At 41.7% G+C, this 21945-nt stretch overlaps 1 protein-coding gene across 3 annotated transcripts in view; it reads right to left on the bottom strand.

The window, feature by feature from the left end:
* Positions 1-21945, bottom strand: part of CPNE1 (copine 1) — a 44449-nt gene that overhangs the window by 1564 nt on the left and 20940 nt on the right. For all 3 annotated transcript variants that reach the window (XM_076352234.1, XM_076352233.1, XM_076352235.1), the window contains exons 2-15: positions 14022-14150; positions 13275-13454; positions 12439-12513; positions 12144-12215; positions 11371-11454; positions 10807-10896; positions 6887-6985; positions 5597-5683; positions 5436-5495; positions 4862-4995; positions 4177-4231; positions 4047-4098; positions 2511-2644; positions 415-651 (exon numbers count right to left, since the gene is read on the bottom strand). In XM_076352234.1, the coding sequence (XP_076208349.1) occupies positions 415-651; positions 2511-2644; positions 4047-4098; positions 4177-4231; positions 4862-4995; positions 5436-5495; positions 5597-5683; positions 6887-6985; positions 10807-10896; positions 11371-11454; positions 12144-12215; positions 12439-12513; positions 13275-13454; positions 14022-14150 (1488 nt within the window). The remainder of the gene's footprint in view (positions 1-414; positions 652-2510; positions 2645-4046; positions 4099-4176; positions 4232-4861; positions 4996-5435; positions 5496-5596; positions 5684-6886; positions 6986-10806; positions 10897-11370; positions 11455-12143; positions 12216-12438; positions 12514-13274; positions 13455-14021; positions 14151-21945) is intronic.

Here is a 21945-nt window from a genome sequence, read left to right as displayed (position 1 = left end):
GGAGGAGCTGGGGAATGACAGGACTGCTTTCAACAGCAGGGAAGACTTAGCTTAAATCACTCATGGGACTCAACATCAGACACTGACAATATGATCCCAGTTCCTTGCCTAAATGTTTCCATCCCAGGAAAGAAAACATCTCCTTTACTCCTTTAACTCTGCAATGGCCAAGAGATAGTATACTAAATCAATGATACAATGAGAGCTCTTTAAGAAAAGCTGCAAGAGACCTGCAACAAAGCACACAGTTTCGAACACAGAAGCAAACATCTCAGCTCTCACTGGGAACAAGCAGCTTGGACAGCACTTTGAGCATGCAGCTTGCTGCCTTGTCTAGACCCATGCTCATTTTTCAGATGTAAACACTGCATATATACTGGCACTAGGACTCTTCTGAAGTTAAAGACAACTTACATTTTTGAACTGTCGGAAAGGCACAAACTGGACAATGTCTCGTGCAGCTGGCTCTCCTGTCAGGGACTTCAGGACACCGTTGTCTCCATCAAGGAACTCCATTGCTTTGAAATCAGCTTCACCAACTCCAACAATAATGATGGACATCGGCAGCTTAGAGGCATTAACAATTGCTTGCCTAGTTTGGTCCAGATCAGTGATCTCTCCATCTGTGATGATCAGCAAGATAAAGTATTGCTGAAAAACATTAGAAAGCACCCAGTTAGGGAGTTCAACACCAAAGCTTACATAACGGAAGGCAAATGGAGCAATTTCTTACTCTAAGAAAGAAATCAGATGGTGCTGTGGGTAAGACAAAACCAGAACATTAAAGAAACTTATGTTTATTCCCATTTTTCCATATGCATAACACCTTTCATTGTGCACTTCAGATTCACTCTGTACTAGGAAAAAGATAGAGGCTTAAATTCAATTTATAAAGAACAATTGTATCAATTGGCAGAAAGTACTAGAGGTGAGCAAAGTACTACTAAATCAACAAAGCTGCATACAAAATTCACTGATGGGTGCTGCTTTACTCACTGACATCTCAAAAAGGCTAAATTTTAATATAATGATAAATATAAATATATATTATTTATATATTGCATATATAATAATATATTTATATTATATATAATATAAATATAACAATAAATATAATAATAAAAGCCTTCTTTTTTAGTTACCAATAATTTAAATTGTAAGTATTAGAAATCTCAAAATACAGCAGTGACAAATGTCATGACACAAAGGCACTCTAGAGATAACAAAAGGGGACGAATACAGGAGCTTTTCTAGAAAGAAAAAAATACCTCAAACCAACACATTAGCATGGTAAAGTGTTTAAAATTTCCTTCCTTTTCCAGAGGCTAAGGTTTAGTACCTGGTTCTGAAATGAGCAACCACTGTTTTATAGCAGCTATCTACAGACTTAAAATGAAAATAAAAAATGAGAGAGACACAATGAAAATAAAAGAAAACTGAATTTCCAATTCCAAAATCCAGTTAACACAAGTATGTTGTATGGTTGTACCCCATTACTGACAGATTCTTTATTTAAATAGTTAGTTTTTCATCTGTAAGAAAAAGTAGAGATATTTAACATATAAAGAGAAATAAGAAGATTCCCCCAAGTGTTGGGAAGGGTAAAAAATACCCTCAGAAATGTAAAAAATGGATCTCCTTAGACCAAGCACCTCATAGTGTGGGAAATGCATTCAACGTACACACAAATGTAAGTATAACCAAAAATACTGACACAGCTAGACCATAAAGCAAGTATCAGAGTGTACATCAAAATTCCTTCTGACTGGTCTGTCAGAACGGAATCAGTTAAATCTATCAGGAAATATGAGTCCTTCATCCTTAAGCTAATAGAATGAAGTTTAAAGAAATGGAGTTGAATTTTAACAGCAGCCATGGCCATGCAAGCACACAAATAAGACATGCAACACAACTGTAGGGTAGCATGGATGCTCTGCAATGCAATTAGCATACTGATTTAACAGTTCTCAGACTCCTTTGTTAATCTGGCCCTCTAGATATCCTGATTCTGCATGCCACCACAGTAGGACAGATAGTCAAGCACTCTGATATTTTTCGTGGAGGCAGTCTTTGTATATACTCGAGAGCAAAATTGTTTGGAATAAAATATATAGGGCCCCTCTATACTGTACACATTCCCTACAGGTGATGGAGCTTGGCAAGAGAGGTTAGAGTGAGGCAACTGCTGACAGAGTCCAACTGGTCTAAAAGCCAACACAGCACCCCTGTATACTTCAATAGTAAGTACAATGCCAGCAAACTGTGCAAAGGAGAAATGAATATCACTTGAGCAATGGAAACTAATGTCAATGTCTACCAAGTACAGGTTCATATCAATATGTACCAAGACAGTACCAACAGCCTCTCTGTAGGCTGGTAGGACAGGACCAAACTTGGGATCCTAAGGAAGGAAGACAACATCACTTTACCATTCCATTCTATCCCATCATGAACATGGAAAACGGAAACATCAACCCAATGCAGATCCACAGGAAAGGACATGCACTCACTGAAGCAGTTCCTTGTTGTGCCGACTGTGCTGCAAATCTTGCCACGTGATTTATAATAGGAGAGAAATTGGTTGGCCCATAGAGTCGGATCTGAGGAAGGATCTGGCGGTAGGCATCCACTATCCCTTGGATCCCTGTAACACAAGGAAGGCAAGCTGCCACAAGAGCCTCACAACTTCTCCAGTAATTATTTTATAAGCATTACTAAATAGTAAGGCAAAAGGATAACAACTCTCACACAGCTGTGAACTCCTCAAGGACAAATAGGCAGCAGGATAACAGCAAATACATACAGCACAGGGCTGAAACCAGTGGATATCTGCAGAGATAGGATTTGCAGATTTCTCCCCCATTCTACATTCTTCACATTACTCTTTGTGCCTCTAACATCAAAAGCTCACGGAAGTTGCAGGAAAAATAATCCAGTGAAGGCATACTGATGACTACGTTTACCTTGTTCTTTCTACCTTGTCATCCAATTTGTCTTGTTTAATTGCTTACAGTCTAATTAGACAACAAGGGCAGAAGCTCTCTGGAACAGTAACTTTTTATTTTCCTTGCGTGAAAGTTAGGCAATGATCCCTGGTTCAGGATTCAAACATTTCTGTAACAGAAATAGCAAACCCTAAGGTTTTTCCTACGCAAGAAACTTTTAAAAAATTTTGTTTAGTTAACCTGAGAAAAGTTTAATTTTAAATGGTGCATATTCTTCTGTGGATCCATCTAAATTGGCCTATTCCTGGCTTGTATCAATGTAGCTTGATTTGCCACTGCTGCTTGCATTGTCCACCATGCAGGTTTGAGGTAACTCTCAAAACTGCTGCACAGGGACCCTTAAAGGGCAAAGACACAGATCCCAATCCCAATGAGGCAGACAATGCTGAACTGACCGAGGAAATGCTTGGATTTTAACACTGAATCTCAGGTTCCATTTTTTGTTGGCTTTCAACCAGAGAAAAAAAATCTGAACTGAGTTAAAAATGCTTGTTCAAGAACAATTCTGTGTCACTGCATGCTGAGAGAGTTCTTAGTCCTAAAAGGTCATAATCCAACTTAAGAGAGCAGCTATTAAAAACAGCTGAAACAACCTCCACTAAAGAAGATGGCTATAAAGAAAATAAGCTTTTAAGACAACCCTTTAAAAGATAACATTCAAACATATACACATTGCTGATGAAGTAACCATGGTCTCTAACAGCCTTAGCAGATGGTCGCTCTGTAAGTATGACTAGCACAGGCACATTGCTGATCTGAATCCACTGCCACCTATAACATCCCAGAAGTAACCAAGTTGCAGCAACAAAAATTTTAGCACAGATTAACAATCAAATTAAATCTAGACCCCTTCACTGGAGCTTACATAGACCGCACAGAAGTCTGCACCAAAACACATCCACTCTTGTCAGCATCCAAGTGAGAGTAAATCAAGTTTGCTGCATGTCTTGGTGCTGCATCTGTTTTTCACCAGTTATGAAAGACATACAACACTTCAAATGTCCGTCACTCAGTGAAATATTAATAAAGAGGTGTCCTCACCTTGACAATAAGGGTTGCTGGGGTTGAAGTTCAAAGCAAACTCATGAGATACCTAGGAAAGGGGACATTACAAATAGTTAGGGGATGCAGACATGGACAGAGCAACTGCCCAGCATTGCGAAGGCCCTACCTGCCAGCTAGGAGGAACCTGAGCTCCAAACCCAAACGCAGGAAACAGCTTGTCCCTGGAGAGAAAGGGCAACAAGAAGAAATAAGAACGAACAATTCTTTAAAAACTCACTATTGTGTTTTATTCCCAGAAAGCAGCTGGAGACCAAGGTTCAATTCCTGCCACAAGGAATGGGTACACCATCTAGCTCCCCATGGCCAGCCACCAGTTACCCAAGGGTTGACAGTTTCAGAATTTGTTTCAGTGCAGCACTCCACAGGACTCAGGAGATTTCAGACTAGCAAGAGAAAAGCCAACCCAACCACAGCCTGGCTAAAGGACAGAGCTGACAAACATGTTCCCATTGAATCAAACAGGGCATTCATGTTTGAAATGCACCATCAGCCACAAGGGATTAGTGACCAGCTAAAGCAGCATTACAGAGTAACCCAGGGCCATAAAAGGGCAGACCTGGAGGGACAAATCAAGCAAATATGCCAAATTACAAAGGGCTGCCACTGCCCTCCCTGACAGTGACAGCAGCAGGAGGAAGCAGTAGCAGCTCCTGAAGGGATCTCCCAAGGAAAGGTAGCACCTCAGTCATTCAAACGCTACAGCTCTGGAAAAAGCTATCAGCCTTGATCACTGACACCCACTGTGACACATTTTTGATGCGGTAGCTAGATCAGTTAAGATCATTACATACGTATCATAATCCTGGACTACACTTCCCACACTCCAGATGGCAATCAGGTACTCATTTATCCCGTCTGGGCTAATGTAGTGAAGCGAATCTGGTGACTTGGGATCTCCGTTGGAGCCAGTGAAGTCTACGCCCACCTAATCAGTCAGGAGGATGAAAGCAAGTCACTGATGCATCGCCATAAGCAAATAAGAACTAACCATACCCAGAAACAGAGGATTAGACCAGACCCACATAGCTCCCTTCCTCCCAGGCACATAGGCAACCCTATACAGGGACAGGCAAACAAGCCTGCGTACCTTTTCCCACTGGGGTACACGCATGTTTAAGAAGTAGTAATCCTTTCCACTGATAGACTGAACCCATTTCTCAAAAGAAGTTTAAGAAACCCTAGTTCCATTAAAGTTGCTACTTGATCACAAAAAGTAAAAAATATAGGATCATTTGTTTTTTTCAGTCTTCACTGCAAATTCACACTGCATTTGCAGTCATTCACACTGAAAAAAAAAGTACTAATCACAACTTCATTGCTCTTGTCTTGTCATCTACCAAGATGTGCAGTGGGGAAACAACTCACTGTAAAGTTAATCTGGCAGCCTCCCATGACGTAGTCCAGAAACGAATATTCTGTCTCAATCTAGAGGAACAGACATACAGTGTTACAATTCCTCCCCATAAGAACATATTTCATTACGATCAGAAAATAAAAAAGGCAAAAAACAACAAAAATCTTCCTACCTTGCAGGATTTTATCCTAACAATGCCAGAGTTTTTGTAGCTCTTTTTCTTTTGCTTTTTCTCAGGATGAATGCATTCAAATTCCACCTACAGAAAGCAAGCATGCAAGAAGCAAGTTCCAAAATATCTGCATTTACAGCAGGGCAAATTATTGAAACAGAACGGTGTCAGACATCATACAATTTCAGAGTTACCCAAATATCTGGCAGAATTCCGAAACTTAATTTTGAAAAGGTTTGCAACTACTTTGTCTGCTATCTGGCAAGTTAAATGGGATGCGCTTTTGCTACCAGCACTGGGCAAAACACGAGGAAAGACCTCAGACAAGTCTCTCTCCTCAACAACGTAACTATTATTCTGTATGCAATCATGGAATACTGTCATTGTATCAGAGGGAAAAAAAGTCCATCACAAATACGAGCATTTCTCTTAACATAATCAGGTTCTTTTTCAGTTAAGGGAAGGGAATGCACTCAAACAGAAGATGAGGAGGCAAAATCTCGGAGTTGGGGAGGCCAAAAAAGCCTAGGTCACAGGTTCCCAACGGCACTGTTTGACTGTTTTGTTTCACTCGCATTAGTTCTGATTTCACACAGGCTAGGGAAAAAGGCAAGAATCTTCCACCAGCTTTAGGATTACAACCACAGAAATCAAGCTGGCTGGCAACTGGAAGCAGCCCTAGGCTACGTCCTGTGTGCGGATTCATCTGTCTGAATTCAGACGAGACATCTCCGTGAGAATGAGAGTTCAGGCTTTCACTGCAGACAACAGAGAGAAACCAGCACCACCAGCAAATGATTCAACTTATTCTAAACTGGATGCCCAAGACAAGGTAAGAAGAGTGCCCCTTGGAAGCACTGCTTCTCGCCATTAGCTAGAAAGACGACCAGAGTGCTCGTGAGGGTGACCAGCTCAAGCACAAATGTTATCTGAGACAAGCCCTACCTCTGGACTCGTCTGTTAAAGCATGAACAAGCCCTTTTATTTCCACTTGACTCAGCAGAGGCAAAAGCAAGCTGAACTGCTGGGAAAAGTGGCTGTCAGCCAGCAGACAACGGGCTGAAAGATGTCTTTAGGAATAGGAATGGTAACAGTACCCAAGGAAAACAGAGCAATGTAATTCCCACACCAGGTTTTATTCTTCCCAGATGTTGGCTTAGTAATACAAAGATACAGACAGAAAAATTAACTTTTGGAGGCAACAACTAAAAATATATCTCTGAGGTCAATATTAAAAACGGTTTGTGAAAGACTGAATTATGGACTAAGCAGGGGATTGAGAAAGCTCACCGGAGAGCAGTCACCTGCTTTCTGCAGCTGAGTCAGGTTAGTTTCAAAAGTGCCTATCAAGTCATGCGACCCGTCGCTGTCATGATCTGCACACTGTACCTGAAAGGGAAGAGAGAGCGAGCAATGGGCAAGCGTACTGCATTAGGGAGAACGGCAGCTGCTCACCACATGAACTCCTGCTTCCGACAGCTTTGCAGCGATGCCAGTGAACTCCTCTATCACACCTGAACTGGTGGTGTCATCCATATCACTAAATGAAACCTGATAGTAAGAGACACACCCAGAGTGAATCTCAGAAAAAGGAAGATGTTCAATTGCTCACCCATTGAAGTACGCATAGTGAAAGTTTTAATTAAAAGCTTTCCCCAGTTTAAACACAAGAAATTAAAAATAAATAAATAAATAAATAAAAACCCCACAAAAACCCCCAACATTTCACAGCCCAGATGTATAAATGCGAGATCATTCAGGACAAGATATGCAACTGGGGTAATGGGAAGAAGCAATTAAAAGTTTGTTATCTAAGCACTTTCTGAATATACTCTTTTCTTCTGCCCAGCAATAGCATCTATTTACAATGAAACTGCAATTCCACAGAGCACTAAGTCTGTCTTTTTCTGCATCTTATACCAATCAAATTATAAATACTTAATTAATATCCAGTCATGTTTAAATCAGCATGAAAGCTTCAGAACTAGATAATGCAAAGGAGCAATGCATTTAAAAATAAAAATATGCTAGTAACTATGGCTTAGAGCAAACACAGTAAGACCTATATTGTCAATAGCTCCCCACAAAATCAACTATGTGGAGCATTTATAACATGCACAATACACACGACTGCAGAACACAAGTAATTCCAGAAGCAGTCAATCAAGAAACAGTTTGTGAACAGCTGCTTCCTCCCCACTGAAGTTCACATGCTACACAGATTCAAAAGCTCTCTTTCTTAGATCTGCCTTTGGTAATCAAGAAACTGATGTTACTCCAGTACAAACCACAGTGACAGCTTTCTCCTCAGGACGAAGAGACAAGATGAACCCATGGGTAACACCTCGATAAGGATGTCAAATTCAATGGCTAGATATCTGAATTTGAGACAGGGTTCTTTTAGGACTACTTTGATCCACCAGGGATCTGCCACTGGTATGAGTGGGAAACCTGTACAAAAAGCCAGGTGAGAATTATGGCCTAATCTAGCCACCTAAATGGGAAGCACCGTGTCATCCTTCAGTCTCTTAATGGGAAAACAAGACCACCTTAGAGACTGTGCTCCCCTTCCCAACCCACCACCTTTCCACTCCTCTCTTCTACATGCTCCACCATGAAGCAACTCCCACCCTCCTGCCTGAACTTCACTCCGCCTCCCTCAACAATTCTGATGTTTAAACGTCACTCAAAAGCAACTGCATTATGCCAGAGAGGCCAGCAAAGGAGGCTCTCGTGCAGAAGCCAGGGCGCGGACTCCCGGTGCAGGGTCTCCTTGGCACCAATACACCTGGAGAACTGCAGAGAATTCAGCAGTCGTCACCTCCACGCACCTCCTCTCCCCTCCTGCTTGCTCCCGCTCCCCCTCTCAGCCACGCCAATAAAATTGTATTTAGGACAAGTTTCATTATTACTTCACACCATGATATGGCTTAAAACAAACCTCTTTTTGCAATGGTTTTCTAACACTGGCCAAGATTCACTGTATGCAGCCCAAAGCATGGTGCTGCTGCAAACAAAATCCTGCTAGCAATACTGCAGGACACTGTATATAGTTATTTACTGATGAATTGTTTCTTCGCAAATTAACTATCCAATATTCATTACAAGCCGTGGAATACAGTCAGCGGGTAAAAGGCCCCTTTCACCTACAGGAGTAACTTTCAAAATTCACCGAAAATGGATTTGCCTTTATGTATATGCCATCAAACGTGGACTGGCAGCTTTAGTCCCAATACCAACACCCACAAATTTCACATTTGCTATTTCCGTTTAAATAACTACGGGGGAGAGATGCTACTTTCATTTGCCCCTGTTTTTAACAAAACTATCAAGAAGATTAGGCTGTGTCACAAATCTGAGCTGTTCTTAACACAGAATAAGGAGAATGTCACTCTACATCACAATGAAGAAAGAATTACCAAAGTATTAGGTAGCATCATTAATTTGATCAAAAGATTTATGTTCACATACATATTCAGTACGTAATCCTCATACACAGCTAGCAAAGCTGATGTTTAGGGGACACATCAAAATGGCTGTTTCCACTACACTGAAGTACAAGGAGTTCTCCCTTCACTGGCTACCATTATTTCATGTGTAATTGTTCCTACATAAATTTTTGGAAGCCTCAAACAATAGGTTCAGAGCAGCAAATACCAGATGAAAAATTAAACACCAGTGCAATATTATGTTCTTTAGTGCTGCTAGTGAAACTCCTGCCTGTCAGCCTGGATTCCCCTTTCTGACTGACTTCACTAACCTGCTAAGTACAAGAACAGTATAATCCTTTTTCACAGCTGTACCATGAAACTTAATAGATTATTTGCATATACATTGAGAATTTTGGCTGAAATGAACTAACAGCAAAAATCTATCCTTTTTAAGAAGCAGGTCATTCTAAAGTGAATTCCAAAGCACAGAACACTTCTGGAAGGCAAACAAACAAAACCCCCCAAAACAAAACAAAAAACCAAAACAAACCAACCAACCAACGCAAAAGCAAAACAAACAAAAAAACCCAAACAAAACAAAACACCAACCACACAAATCTTTTTGGACTATAGCAAATATAGCTTCATATAACAGAATGTGTAAACCATGCCATCTCAGTTTTGACAAATGATAATATGCATCTCCTTGCCATCTCCTTTCTACATTTGCTGCTCACTTTTGGACCAAGAGGACTTCTTTCTGACCTAAGACTGTTGATCCCCCAACAGTAAAAGCTCATGAACACCACTTAGAACATTGCCACGTATCAACAAGCCTAGCACACCTGAACATCTATTTCCAGGTTAATAATGTCAGTAATTCTTTGGACCTGCCATGCTGCACAAATAAAAACATTAGCATGCATGCTTTTTGCTAAACCTTTCAGATCAAACTTCCAACATGAGATTTCTTCACAGACAGGATGAGGCAGAAAATTCTGCAAATGGAAAGTGTTTAGGAGTTGGATAAGCAGAGAGAGACTATACTCACATAGAACTATCTATGGATTTAAATGCCTTTACATTATCAATGCATTGCTTAGAACAGAAATTAACAAATTAATTTGCTATCAGATTTTCTTTTGTGGAAACTTATTAAAAGGTGTAATTATTCCGCTACCACCTCCATAAGCCAGGACCAGAGAGAATTAGTCATCACATACAAGACCACAAGGAATTGCAGTTCTGACTCAAAACCAAACTTTTAGTTGGAACAGATTGAAAAAGAGTTGGGACAAGCCTGCCAGTCTCATGAACAAATGAATCTGACAGATACATTAAGGTCCTCTCTATGTCAGTATCCTAAGGCACTCAAGCTTGTCCAACATATATGAGTTTCTCAGTTAACTTAGAAACAGTACTAGAAAGCCACAATTTAAAAAACAAAAAAAAAAAAACAAAACCAACAAAAAAAAAGCCACTAAAACCCAACCTGAAACCCTAGCCAGAATAGTGAAAAAATCAGTTGTAATTCTTCTTCTGACTAATCATTAGAAAGTGTGTCACTTCTGCATTTCCTGACTTCTCAATTTGACAACGCATGAAATTTTAATACGGACTTCATACTTAATAGACGTATAATCACTTATCTGCCACATTACTATTCTAGAAAGGCAATCCAAAAAATTTAAATATGACTAGACAACCTGATAACTCATAGTTAACATCAACTGAGATTAGATTACTTATAACAACAAAGAGAATTTCTGAAGGCTGTACCTTGATAGGTTTATTAAAATCTCCACCACAGAACGTCTGCAAGGGAACACTGAACTTCCTCCAGCATGGATTTAAGTTGTTCTTAATCACCTTAAAAAAATTACAGCGTAACGTCATGTGAGGGATGCGGCATGCAAGTCACTAAGAAACACAATATGAGGGTTCTGCACAGCTACCTAAGAACAGCCTCAGCCAATTCAACCCTGACATGCATGGACGGCCAAGCAAAAGCTCTGTAAGAAATAAAAGCTTGAAGTTCAGGGTAGAGTTAAATTTTAGAGCCAAGCCAACCTAAGAGCTCATCACCACTGAAAGGGAAGAGAGTCCTGCCACTCTTCTCACTTGGTGCATGGTTGGACTCTTCACTGAGCCAGCTTAATCCGGTCACCAGGCAGCAAAATAAACAATTTTCTGCCAGGTCAGTGAGCAGAATCCCTTGTTTAGGATACAAGACAACTTTCATTGCAGAACTGGTGCAAAGCATGACCAGGAGTGGGACTCCTGCTTTTGGTAGGAGTAAGCTGTCTGATCAACTCAAGAAAAACATCAGTGTAGAAATACTACCTCTGATCTGTACACCAGCTGCCACGTTCCAGCATCACTCTGCTTGTAAAACTCCAAAAATGGATCCGATTTACCTAAGAAATCCTGCAAACAAAAACCCAACAGAAGTAATCAGCCTCCTATATTTTACTCAGATGAGAGAAGAGCTGGCTAATCAGTACACAATACTTCAAACAAAGCACAAAGTCAAACAAACTATACATTTGTTTTCCTCTCTTTTATTTTACTTTTCTCTTTTAAACTGCTGCACTTTCTAAGTCATCAGAATTTATCAGCTCTGATTCCAAGACTGCCGCCTCAGACCATTTTTGTCACTATAAATCACATCATTTTGCTGACTGAGCAGTGAGGTCACTAAATCCCTGGATTGGTTTTTGGCTTAAAATAACATCGAGGCAGCATACCTAAATTTCCACCTTTTCTTCCTTAACAGCATTACAGAAAGCTCAGTTCACAGCTACAATATTCGTTGGAGACAATTATGTAACTGAACTGTATTAATATACAGAATATTCCAAAGCCAAAATAATCCCCCAAAACCTAAACCTGGTGGTTGAGTTACTGGTTTAACATTGTGGTTTTCAACATGAAATTATGTCTCCAGTTTACTTCACTGTAAGTAACAAAACACAGTGAGCCTTTTTTCGTACATGGATTACCTAGCTTAGTTGAATGTCTGCAAATACAAAGAGATTCCTGGCCAAAAGGCACTAACTGTAAATATCACAGAAGCAGGCAATATAATTTAAAAAAAAAAAAAAAAAAATCAATACCTTTTTGTCCAAGTTTCGAGCTTCAATTTCCAAGTACACAACCCTAGTGTCTTTAATCTCCTCTGCTGAAATCTGTGCCACAGAAATTTAAAAAAAAAAAAAAATTAAACAAGAAACCCCACAGAGTTTTGCTTGTACTTTGTCCATGAAAGAAACTGTAGTTACAAATATCTATCTTTCCTGTACACGTGTAGCGTTTGAAGATATACTGACAGAAAACCAGAAATGTTACTTTCTCCCAGACAACATACAAAAGAATGAGAAACCATTTTTTCCACACAAAAACCTTATTTACCATAATGGTGCCCTTTCCTGCTGGCTTTCCCTGCTTCAATTCCAGCGGTCGGGTGAACGCCGAGCTGGACACAACCTAAGGTTAAAAGACAAATAATATAAATATCAAGTTAGACAAAGAGCAAAGAATTACTCTTCAGGAGCAAAATTTTCAAACTCTCTGAAAAGATCTAAAAGGATTTAAATGCATTTCCAACAGTGAAGGCCATCAGAGTTTGTGCTCCCGAATGGCTGAACAGTCTGAAAATTATCTTTTCTCACTATACACAGAACAGTACCCACTAACATCTCCAAGCTTAACTTTAGCCTCCTGTTTTTGCTACCCTCAAGACACAAGAGGCATTTTCATCACAAGTAGCCAAAAAGCTTTTAAAAATCAGAAAAGACTATTTAATTTACCAAGTCTTTCTTTAATAACATGAACCCCACTTTTCTTCTCCTACCTGGCTATATAAACCCCTCCTCAGAAAATGAATACAGAATCTCAAATAGCCTTACTTCCCCAAATTTACTGCCTGATGATCACTTTGTGCAAAGGAAACTCCATTAGAGCTCTCCAAGCACCAGGCCTTCCTCACGCCCAGACTGCCTTTAGTGCTGCAAGCGCCTCAAGTTAAGCAATTAATGGCAAACCATGTACATTTCTAACCTTCACTTTGTGATTGACACTATGATTTTTCTAACTACATTCAGTAGTAATGCGAACTAACCTGTTCAACAAGATGTTTTCAAATTTGAATGTGTCGAAGCCTTTGATAAAGAGTCTTTCACCCCATTTTTCATAGTAAACCCAATGTTTGCTACTTTGTAGATCGCTTAACACACCTCTACACATACCTGTCCCAACGTGCACTCGATCCCTCCGAGGTAGTCATCGTCATTTAAATCAAAGGACTTGTTATCGATATCATACACACCAAATTTCAGCTTCTGCACTTTCTCAAAGTAGTAGTCCACAACCAGTTTCTTGCAGAATTCAGGGTTTTGGCAGTTCTTAATCCTCTCCGTGCGATCTAGCTGCACAAACACGGAAGCAAAGCCATTGATGATGAGCAAGAACCACGCTTTCTCCCACACAGCTTTTAATCTGCGCCCCCAGTCCTCTGCGCTGGTCGAACACAGGCACCAGCCAGGCTACGCACCCCAGACCGTGCTTCGTGCTCGGTCTGACTGACTGACGCAGACTGACCAACGGAGACTCAATGACAGCTCTCCAAGAAAGGAAATTTCATCCGATAATAAACATTACTGTACAGGAAAACTCTGAAAATTAGGGCAAAAGAGGCTGGTGAAACACTGTATTCTGGACCGCGTGCTCTGGGGTAAAGGAAAGAGGACAGGCCACATCATTACAGGCAAACGAACGTGCTCATGCAACTCTAAGCAAACATATGAGCAATTAATGAAACCAATGAATGTAAAACTCCAAACAGAATTTGAGCATGGGCATCGTGGACTGCTCATTGAATGTAAATCTGAATTAAACATATCACACACCCACTAAGAAAACCAACGGGATGGAAACGGGGAAAACCCGGTGTGTTTGCACCCGACGGCAAAGCCGGGGCTGACAGCTACCCTTACCTCAGCCCACTGGCCACCGCCCACGTCCTGTAGCAAGACGCAGAGGGGATCCGACCTGGAGCCCAGGTCCCTGTCGAGGAGGCTCCGGCAAGACACCGACAGCTCCACCCTGGACACGCACCCGGCCATCTGCGGGCAGAGCAGAGGGTCAGACCGCCCGCCCGGCCGCGCTGCCCTCCCGCGCCGCCGCCCCTCGCCGGGGCGGGCCGCTCCCACCCGCGCCCCCCGGCCGCCCCCCAGGTGCTCCCGGCGGCGCGCGCGGCCGGGGAGGCGGGGCGGGGCCGGGCCGCGCCAGGTGCCGGGCGGCGCCGGGGCTCCTCGGAGCGCGCCCGCAGCGCCGCCACAGCGAGGCGGCGGGAGCGCGGCCCCGCGGCGGGAGCCCCGGCTCCTTCCTTCCCCGCGGCCGCGCAGCGCCACCGGCCCGCGGCCCGCTCACCAGCGCCGGCAGCGGGGCAGAGCGCGGCTACCGCGCCGCCGGGCACCGACCGCGGCCCGGCCCGGCCCGCCTCCGCGCTCCCGCCGCCTCTCCCTCCGCCTCCTTTATTCATGTAGTTTTATCGGGCTGGGCCCGCTGCTCCCGGCGGCTCCGGCTCCCTACGGCCAGGCTGCAGGGAGGCAGGCGCCGGAGCACAGCGCCCTTCCCTCCACCTCGGTGCGCACTTCTCCCTGCCGCCCTGCTCTCCCCGGGGGGGGGATGGATTTTTAAAAACTCTCGCATCTTGTCACTTCATCGGGGTAGTTGTTGATTAAACAATTCCTGAAGCTCTACGTCTGCCTGTGCAGATGCTCTCACAGCCTTTCACTTCACAGGGAAAGGAAACCTTGTCTAGACAACGTCTGCAGGCAGTGCAGCAGCAGCCACCCTAAACTGAAGAGGCTGAAATGTGCTCAACACGGTGGAAGAGCTGTAAAAGCCCCCTCAGCCTGCAAGACCTCCCTTCGATCCTTACATGCTCGGCCACGGGAGCTACAGAGCCCCATTTCTTTGCGGTGCTGCCTTCGGAAAAAACTGTAACAATCTTGTAACAAGGTGCAACTAAATTTTATTACGTATCAAACTGCAGACACTTCTGCTCAAGGAACAGCTATAATTCTCAAAACTGAATTTAGAAGATAAGCCTTCAAGCATCAAAACATTCAAGAGATTGGACAGCTTGAGAGCTCTAACAAGTACTTTAAATGTATTTCATAGAGAAACTCCTTCAGAGTTTGGAAAATAAGGAAATAATTGTTTGCTCTTTCTAGTGTCTGAGTATCCACATGGCTTTCTCATACTTGCAGGGTGTAAATATTTATCTCAGTGAAGAGATGAGCTTTTATTAGACAACATTTAATCCCTTAGACCTCGCAGTCTGCAATGTACCCTGGACAGATGTTAACGTCACTTAATATGCTATTGCACAGCACTCGGATGCTCTAGTGATGGCGGCAGGACAAAACCAGCGCTCAGTAAGAATTAGCAAAGCTTTAGGCAAAGAGGATCATAGTTCAGCTTTCTAAGGTCATCATCATCATCTGCTTTAACGCCAGCATTTTCAAAGAGGCTAGTTCAAGGTAGTCTGGTCAACTGTTCAAACTACTAGTTAGAGCCATCCATCTTCCACTTCAGTTGCCTTCAACCCCAAGTAAGATTCATAAAAGAAACCATTGCCTTTAATAAATACATTCCTCCTTAAAATCGCAAGTCACAGGTATCATGTTTTTTCTTTACCTACACGTACCATTCCACCAGACCAGCTGACATCTCACACAGTCTCATGTCTGCGCAGTGTGCAGTCCTACAGACAACTGTACACATTTGTATGACACCAGTTGTTTGACAACAAGGAAGATCAGGACAGCCAGCCTTGGCTCCTGTGCCAACATTGCTCCTCTATTTTCCTCTACTGCAACAGAGATTTCTGTACCAACAGGAGACAGAACCAGGAGCCACCTTTCCTCCCCGCTAGAGCACAAAGGATCAGGAATAAAGTTAACCTCAAAGAAACAGCTCCCCATAAGCTTTAGCATCCCCAAACAGCAGCGGTCCCTATCTAGGAGGAAACTATTACTACAGGTCTCAAGCTGTAGGCAGAACAAGTCTGTACTTACTTATTCCACATTACACCGCTAAGGGAAAGTTAGAAGTTTGAGATGGAAACTGCTAAACCACACAATGAAGCCAGGAGGTGAAGTGACGCAAGTCCTCAAACCCAACCACCTCCCATCTGCTATCTGAATCTCTTCTCCATATCAGTAGCAATGAAATTATGAAAACACTCACTGTTTCAAGGATTTATCTTTCAATACACTAATACCCAGAAGGCTGTCTCATCCTACTGTTTCAGATTTAGTAATGGCATAGGATTTCCCTTGAAACACAGCCCAGATGTTCTGCTGAACCCCTGGGAAGTTACAAACCACAAGGGATCCTTTCCCACTACATCCTCCTGCTCCATCCAGAGATCGCAGGGCATCAGCTGATGCACATGACAAGTACACAACAGAGTGCAGCCAGGCCGGTTGTTCAGAGCAGCTGAGCAGGAACTGTTCTTCTAACAGGCTGTACTCCCTCCTCGCCAACTCGGGGGATAACAAGAAAGCGGGCTTAACAACTATAGACAGAACCCTTATGGAAAGAAGAGGGATAGTTCCTTAACAGATTCAGATTTCAAAAAAAAAAAAATCATGTTTAATCTGAAAACATCAGTTTGAACCTCAGCCAGAAATTGTTTATATATTGCTGCCTACAGACATCCTTGAAGAGCCCACAAAGAGTTTTTTTCACTTCACAGCTTTCCAAATACACTGTATGGTGTTCTCCAGTTTCAACCCACCCTTGAATTATAGCAGCAGAAAATCCTGATCATAGACTAGCCTAACTATCTCAGCAGCAAGAGCAAGGAGTAGGTGGTCTGTTAAAGACACAACATCCATTTCAGTCAAGCCTGAAGATCTGCTTAGCCTCTAGATAAGCACCTTCACCCAGTTATCCTGCTCGCGCAGTTAGTGGGAGAAATGCAACTCTCTTGAAACCTGCCTGCATCTGAAAAGCTTAAAAAGATCAAAAGCTTAATATATTTTCATTCCCAAATACACACACACAAAAATACTGATTAGGAAAGGAAAAAAATAGTGGAGTTCCTCAGCAATTAGGAAAATTAGCCCCAACTTCAGTTATCAGCTATTTTTAAACAGGATTTAACAATGATAAGCATTGGCTCAAATAATCTCTTTTCCTCCCTAAAGCAAGAATTCTGGAATTTACTTTCATTCTTCATAGTAACCTGTATTTTACTATAGTAATTGCATCTCTTTTCCTATAAAAAACCTGAATTGTTTACATGAAATGTATCAGTTGACTTTCATCTCCACCTCCTCCACCTCCCTCCATAAAGGCTCTGTTCTCTTCCTCTGAGAGGAGTGACCATCCTGAAAGCTTTGAAAATGCCATCAGTCGGCACTTGTACTTAGAACAACCCCATGCCTAATACAGCCTCCCATCCTGTTTCTCTTTAAGCAGAAGCCTGCAATGCTTTCTCTTTTCTCTTAAGCATCTGTGTTCTGAACATCCACACAACCCTGCAACATCTTCTTGATATTTCATCATTTTGAAAGCTGCCCAGCTGGCACATGCCAGCTTACTCCCAAGGAGCAAGCACTGCACCGTCAGCAGGGTTTTGAACACCACAGACCAAGCAGTAACGCTTTGTCACTTACCAATGCTGTATAACAGACACGTGACAAGAGAAAAAGGTTTAGCACTTACTATGCTCAAACAGCGCACAAAGGCTCTGATGCCAGACTAAGTATACAGTTTGGTGTAATTAAACTGAAAGAACTTGGGGTTTTGTTATTTTTATTAATAGCCTGCATGCACTCAAAGAACACCAATCTCATTCAGCTTGCAGATTCTAGTCAACATTTCAAAAACAAATTTCATGTTGTTTCACTGAGTTTTCGTAGAGCATACTTATGTTTGTAACCATTCATACACACAAAATAAATTTAACTTTTAGACTTGCAAAAATTAATCTTTACTATGACAGGATATTATTTACATTTGTTGCAACACTCAATTTTTTCTATTTTCCAACAGTTCCAGAAATTCTAAAATTCATTGATTTCTTACTTTCCCCCCTTGCAACCACCCTTGATAACTAATATTGATGTCTATTATTTGAAACTTCTGGTTTACAGAAGACAATGGATATTGCCAAAGCAAAAACAGCAGCTAAAGCAAACTGCTTTCCATAAAGATATTAACACACGTTCAATTTATAAAGGATTTATTACAGATTGATCCTTAACAGCTTGCAATGACAACAATTTAACAATCTCTCCAACTTACTCGCCACTGGCAGATTAAGGTACAGCATGGTCTGGAAGTCACAAAACTATTCTAGCAGCAGAAATTTAGTTTGCCAAGTAAAAATGAACTCCAAACATGATAATAAATTCGAACTCTATTTAAAATACATAGAACAGAGCCACTGGGTGCATCCCAGCATAGCAGGTTCAGAAGAAAAGGCAACGTACGCAAGCCACTGGATAAGTCCTGTTGTTAGAAATGGCCTGTAAAATCACAACTGATGTTATACCCCCACGATCAACAATTTATATCGACAATAGCCGCGAACATCTGATCCAATGCTCTCACAACTCAGGGATCTCACTGTTGAGAAGCATCGCCTGTGAAGTTTCATCTTGAGCCGAATTCTGCACATTCCTTTCTCAAGGGAAGTTTCCACCACTCAGCTTCAGATTCATCAGGCACCTATATTTTTTGCCTTTAGTTAGAATTGCACATGATATAACACCACATTTTGAGGAAAAATAATACATCACCCATGTTATCCCTACAAACTCTTGAGCAAAGTACTATCCACAGAAGTCTGTAAGATCCTGAGCACATACTCACAGAGAAGTCTTTCACTGCTCAACCAGACATCATTCCCAGTATTCAAGTAAAACACAGAATGGCTCCGGACTAAGTAAGCTTTAAGAAGTGCTCAGACAACCAAACTGAGGTCCTGTTTAAGAAGTCAGAATTACTTTTACTGTGCATACCACCTCTTCCCTGTAAAGAAGATCATGAACTCCCAATAGTTGTGTAATACACATAGAAAGATAAATCCTGTATTTCCAACAAAGCTGTTCTACACTGAATTGAAGCACACCAGTAAAGAATCAAACCAAGACCAAAAAAATGCTACATTCTAGGAAAATCATGTAGGAGATCCACGTTACATGTTCAGAAGAATAAGGAATTACCTGCTACTTTCTGAAGTTTTATATAAGCATTTCTAGAACTTCCAACCTTTTTCACATGATTCTACAGAAAAATCAACATCCTGTCATACAGAACATTCTCCAATATAAAAAAAAAAATCAACTCCATAGACAAGTCTAATATTAATTTATAATTATTCTTCTAGTGATTCAGCTTAACCAAAGCTTAAGCAAATCAAATACCAGAGAAGAAAGCACTGTCCACCTACGCTTGAAGAAAGCTCCAGAACAAGAGTCCTGAAAGATTTTAACTGTCCCAATTCAGAGCTCTGGAGGGTCTCGCATTTCCCCAAAATGCCACATACGGGTGTTTGAAGCATAAACAAACTCCTCTGTACTTATCCCTCTGCAGTAGGAGTGCCACCATTTAGTTGACTAAGGATCAAGTGTTGGACTGCATAAGGTGAGAATTACTGAATTACAACATTTGTTTTTATATGCTTCCATATCGCACTAAGCATGAAAGCCAGAGGCTCCCCTTTCCCTTTAGGCTGGGGAGGATGTGGTGAAGAAGGGGAGCACAGGGCGAGAGGAGGGTTGTGACTCAGATCACCCCAGTATGGCAACTCACAGAACCCACAGAGTCACCCAGAGGACAAGAAAAAACTAATAACTTCATGGCATCGAACACCACCAACAGTGTTCTTGTAGTGCCAGGAGTGATATCTTCTGAAGAGAAAATGTTAGCGTTATCACAGAATCCAGTCTTGTGGGTCAGCTTGGTTTCACTGCTCCACCTAAGATGGAATATAGGCAAGGATTCAGCACAAGAAAACCTGCAGTTTTGTTCCTAGTTAATCACACCAACAAATTCTCATCAACTACATCACTCTGTACAGGATACCCAACATGCTCTATTTCAGTGTACACCAAATATTACACATTAATTTAAGAATTTGGTTAACTCAAGCTTGAGGCTTTAATACATGTGCTTAAGGACAGCTGATTTCCAATGAGCTTATTTTGTATTGGGCTGACCACAGCTTCTGCCTTACATTCTGCTTACAAACACAACAAAAATGTCAGCAATCCTGCCAGCAGTATGTACCAACTGCAATTTTCACCATCTTGACCTTATGCTACCCAACAACTCAGATTACACCCAGCACATGTAATAGAACATCCCAGTTAATAAATCCGGCACTTCCCAACAACCTAACATAGTCCCCTCCTTGTCCATTGCTTAGTTTAATCCCACATCTTGCTGTTATCACTCTACTTTCTTCAAAACAGTTTCTCTCTTCTCCTGCTGTGATCCCTGAATGTGCAGACCATCAGAAGCAATGCTTTCTCATATTACTAGTTCAATTTCCAGGGCGCAGCCTGTTACATTTCGTGTTTTGATATTACAAAGCTGATGCTGGTGCCGAGGCAGTGTCAGCATCACTTTTTAAGTGTATTATCAAAATAAAAATTCTGATGTGATCCTACTTCCCTGAACCCCATAAAGCTCTAAAAGAAATGACAAAGCTAGGTTTCTATCACTAGATGCACTAAAAAGCATCTTTATTTTAAGCTGAGATTAAGAGAGTCTCACAAGAAAGACCACAGTCCACAAAAATTATTAGTAAATACAGCCTCTTTCCAGCATGTCAGCTCTTCCTTGGGCCACAGAGCCTCATCCCACAACCCAGAAGCTCTGCAGAGAATATAAATGGCTACAATTTTTTCTACCATTATTCCTGCGGATTTAGAGTGGGGACAGTTAAGACCAGCATTACTACAGGCAGATAATAAATCAGTATTCCTATACTGTGTTCCAAGTTATCCATCACCATACATTTTGACTGATCAATCAAAACTTTGTAGGAAGGGGGTTAATTAACTGTTATTACAAATTTGACATAAAACCTGAAACAAAAGGCATCTGCTAATTGTTAAAAAAGAAATAGAATATTGAATGCTATTAAGAACACCTTTCAAACCAAACTGCTCTGGCAGCTTGATTCAGTCCTGGTAAGGAGTGTCCATGGTCTATCAGATAGCCTTAATTTCAGGGATGAGAGCTCTCAGGGAGGACGGACAAACAGCAGAAAGCTGACAAGTGTTTCCTACAGGGTGCAGCGGTGACGCCTTGAGGCTGTGCCTACACTGAACTACTCCAAGCCACGACAAGAGGTAAGCAGCGGCACAGCCGTCAGCCCAGACAAGCCTTTCCAAGCTCTGAATTTGACTACAAGGCTTATGCAAAGAGGTTGTTGACTACTGTGCACCTAAGGCACTACTGAATATGCATGGAAGTTATGACCTAGTTCTACTTACTGAGTTGTCTCCACATGAACCCTGAAGCTCCAGTATCACCACTAGAATTTGGGGGTTTTGTATCTGAAGGCAGCCCACAGGTACGAGTGCTGAGTGTGTGCTGTGGCAACCTGACCTCCGAGACATTCGCGGAAACTGACTGAGAAGGCAAAGCTCCCATTTATAGAATCACAGAATCATTTAGGTTGGAAAGGACCTTTAAGATCATCTAGTCCAACCATTAACCTAACACTGCCAAGTCTACCACTAAACCATATCCCTAAGCACTGCATCTATTTGTTAATAAAATATCTATATTATCATAGCTATATATATCTAATATCTATATGACAACAAAAATAACAAGTTTATGACAGTTTTAAAAAGCTGAAATAAAGCACAAAAATCACAA

The sequence above is a fragment of the Aptenodytes patagonicus genome, chromosome 14, assembly GCF_965638725.1.
Source record: "Aptenodytes patagonicus chromosome 14, bAptPat1.pri.cur, whole genome shotgun sequence".
In the NCBI taxonomy this organism is placed as follows: Eukaryota; Metazoa; Chordata; class Aves; order Sphenisciformes; family Spheniscidae; genus Aptenodytes; species Aptenodytes patagonicus.
The sequence above is the reverse complement of the archived record's forward strand: the minus strand, read 5'-3'. Positions and strand labels throughout refer to the sequence as shown.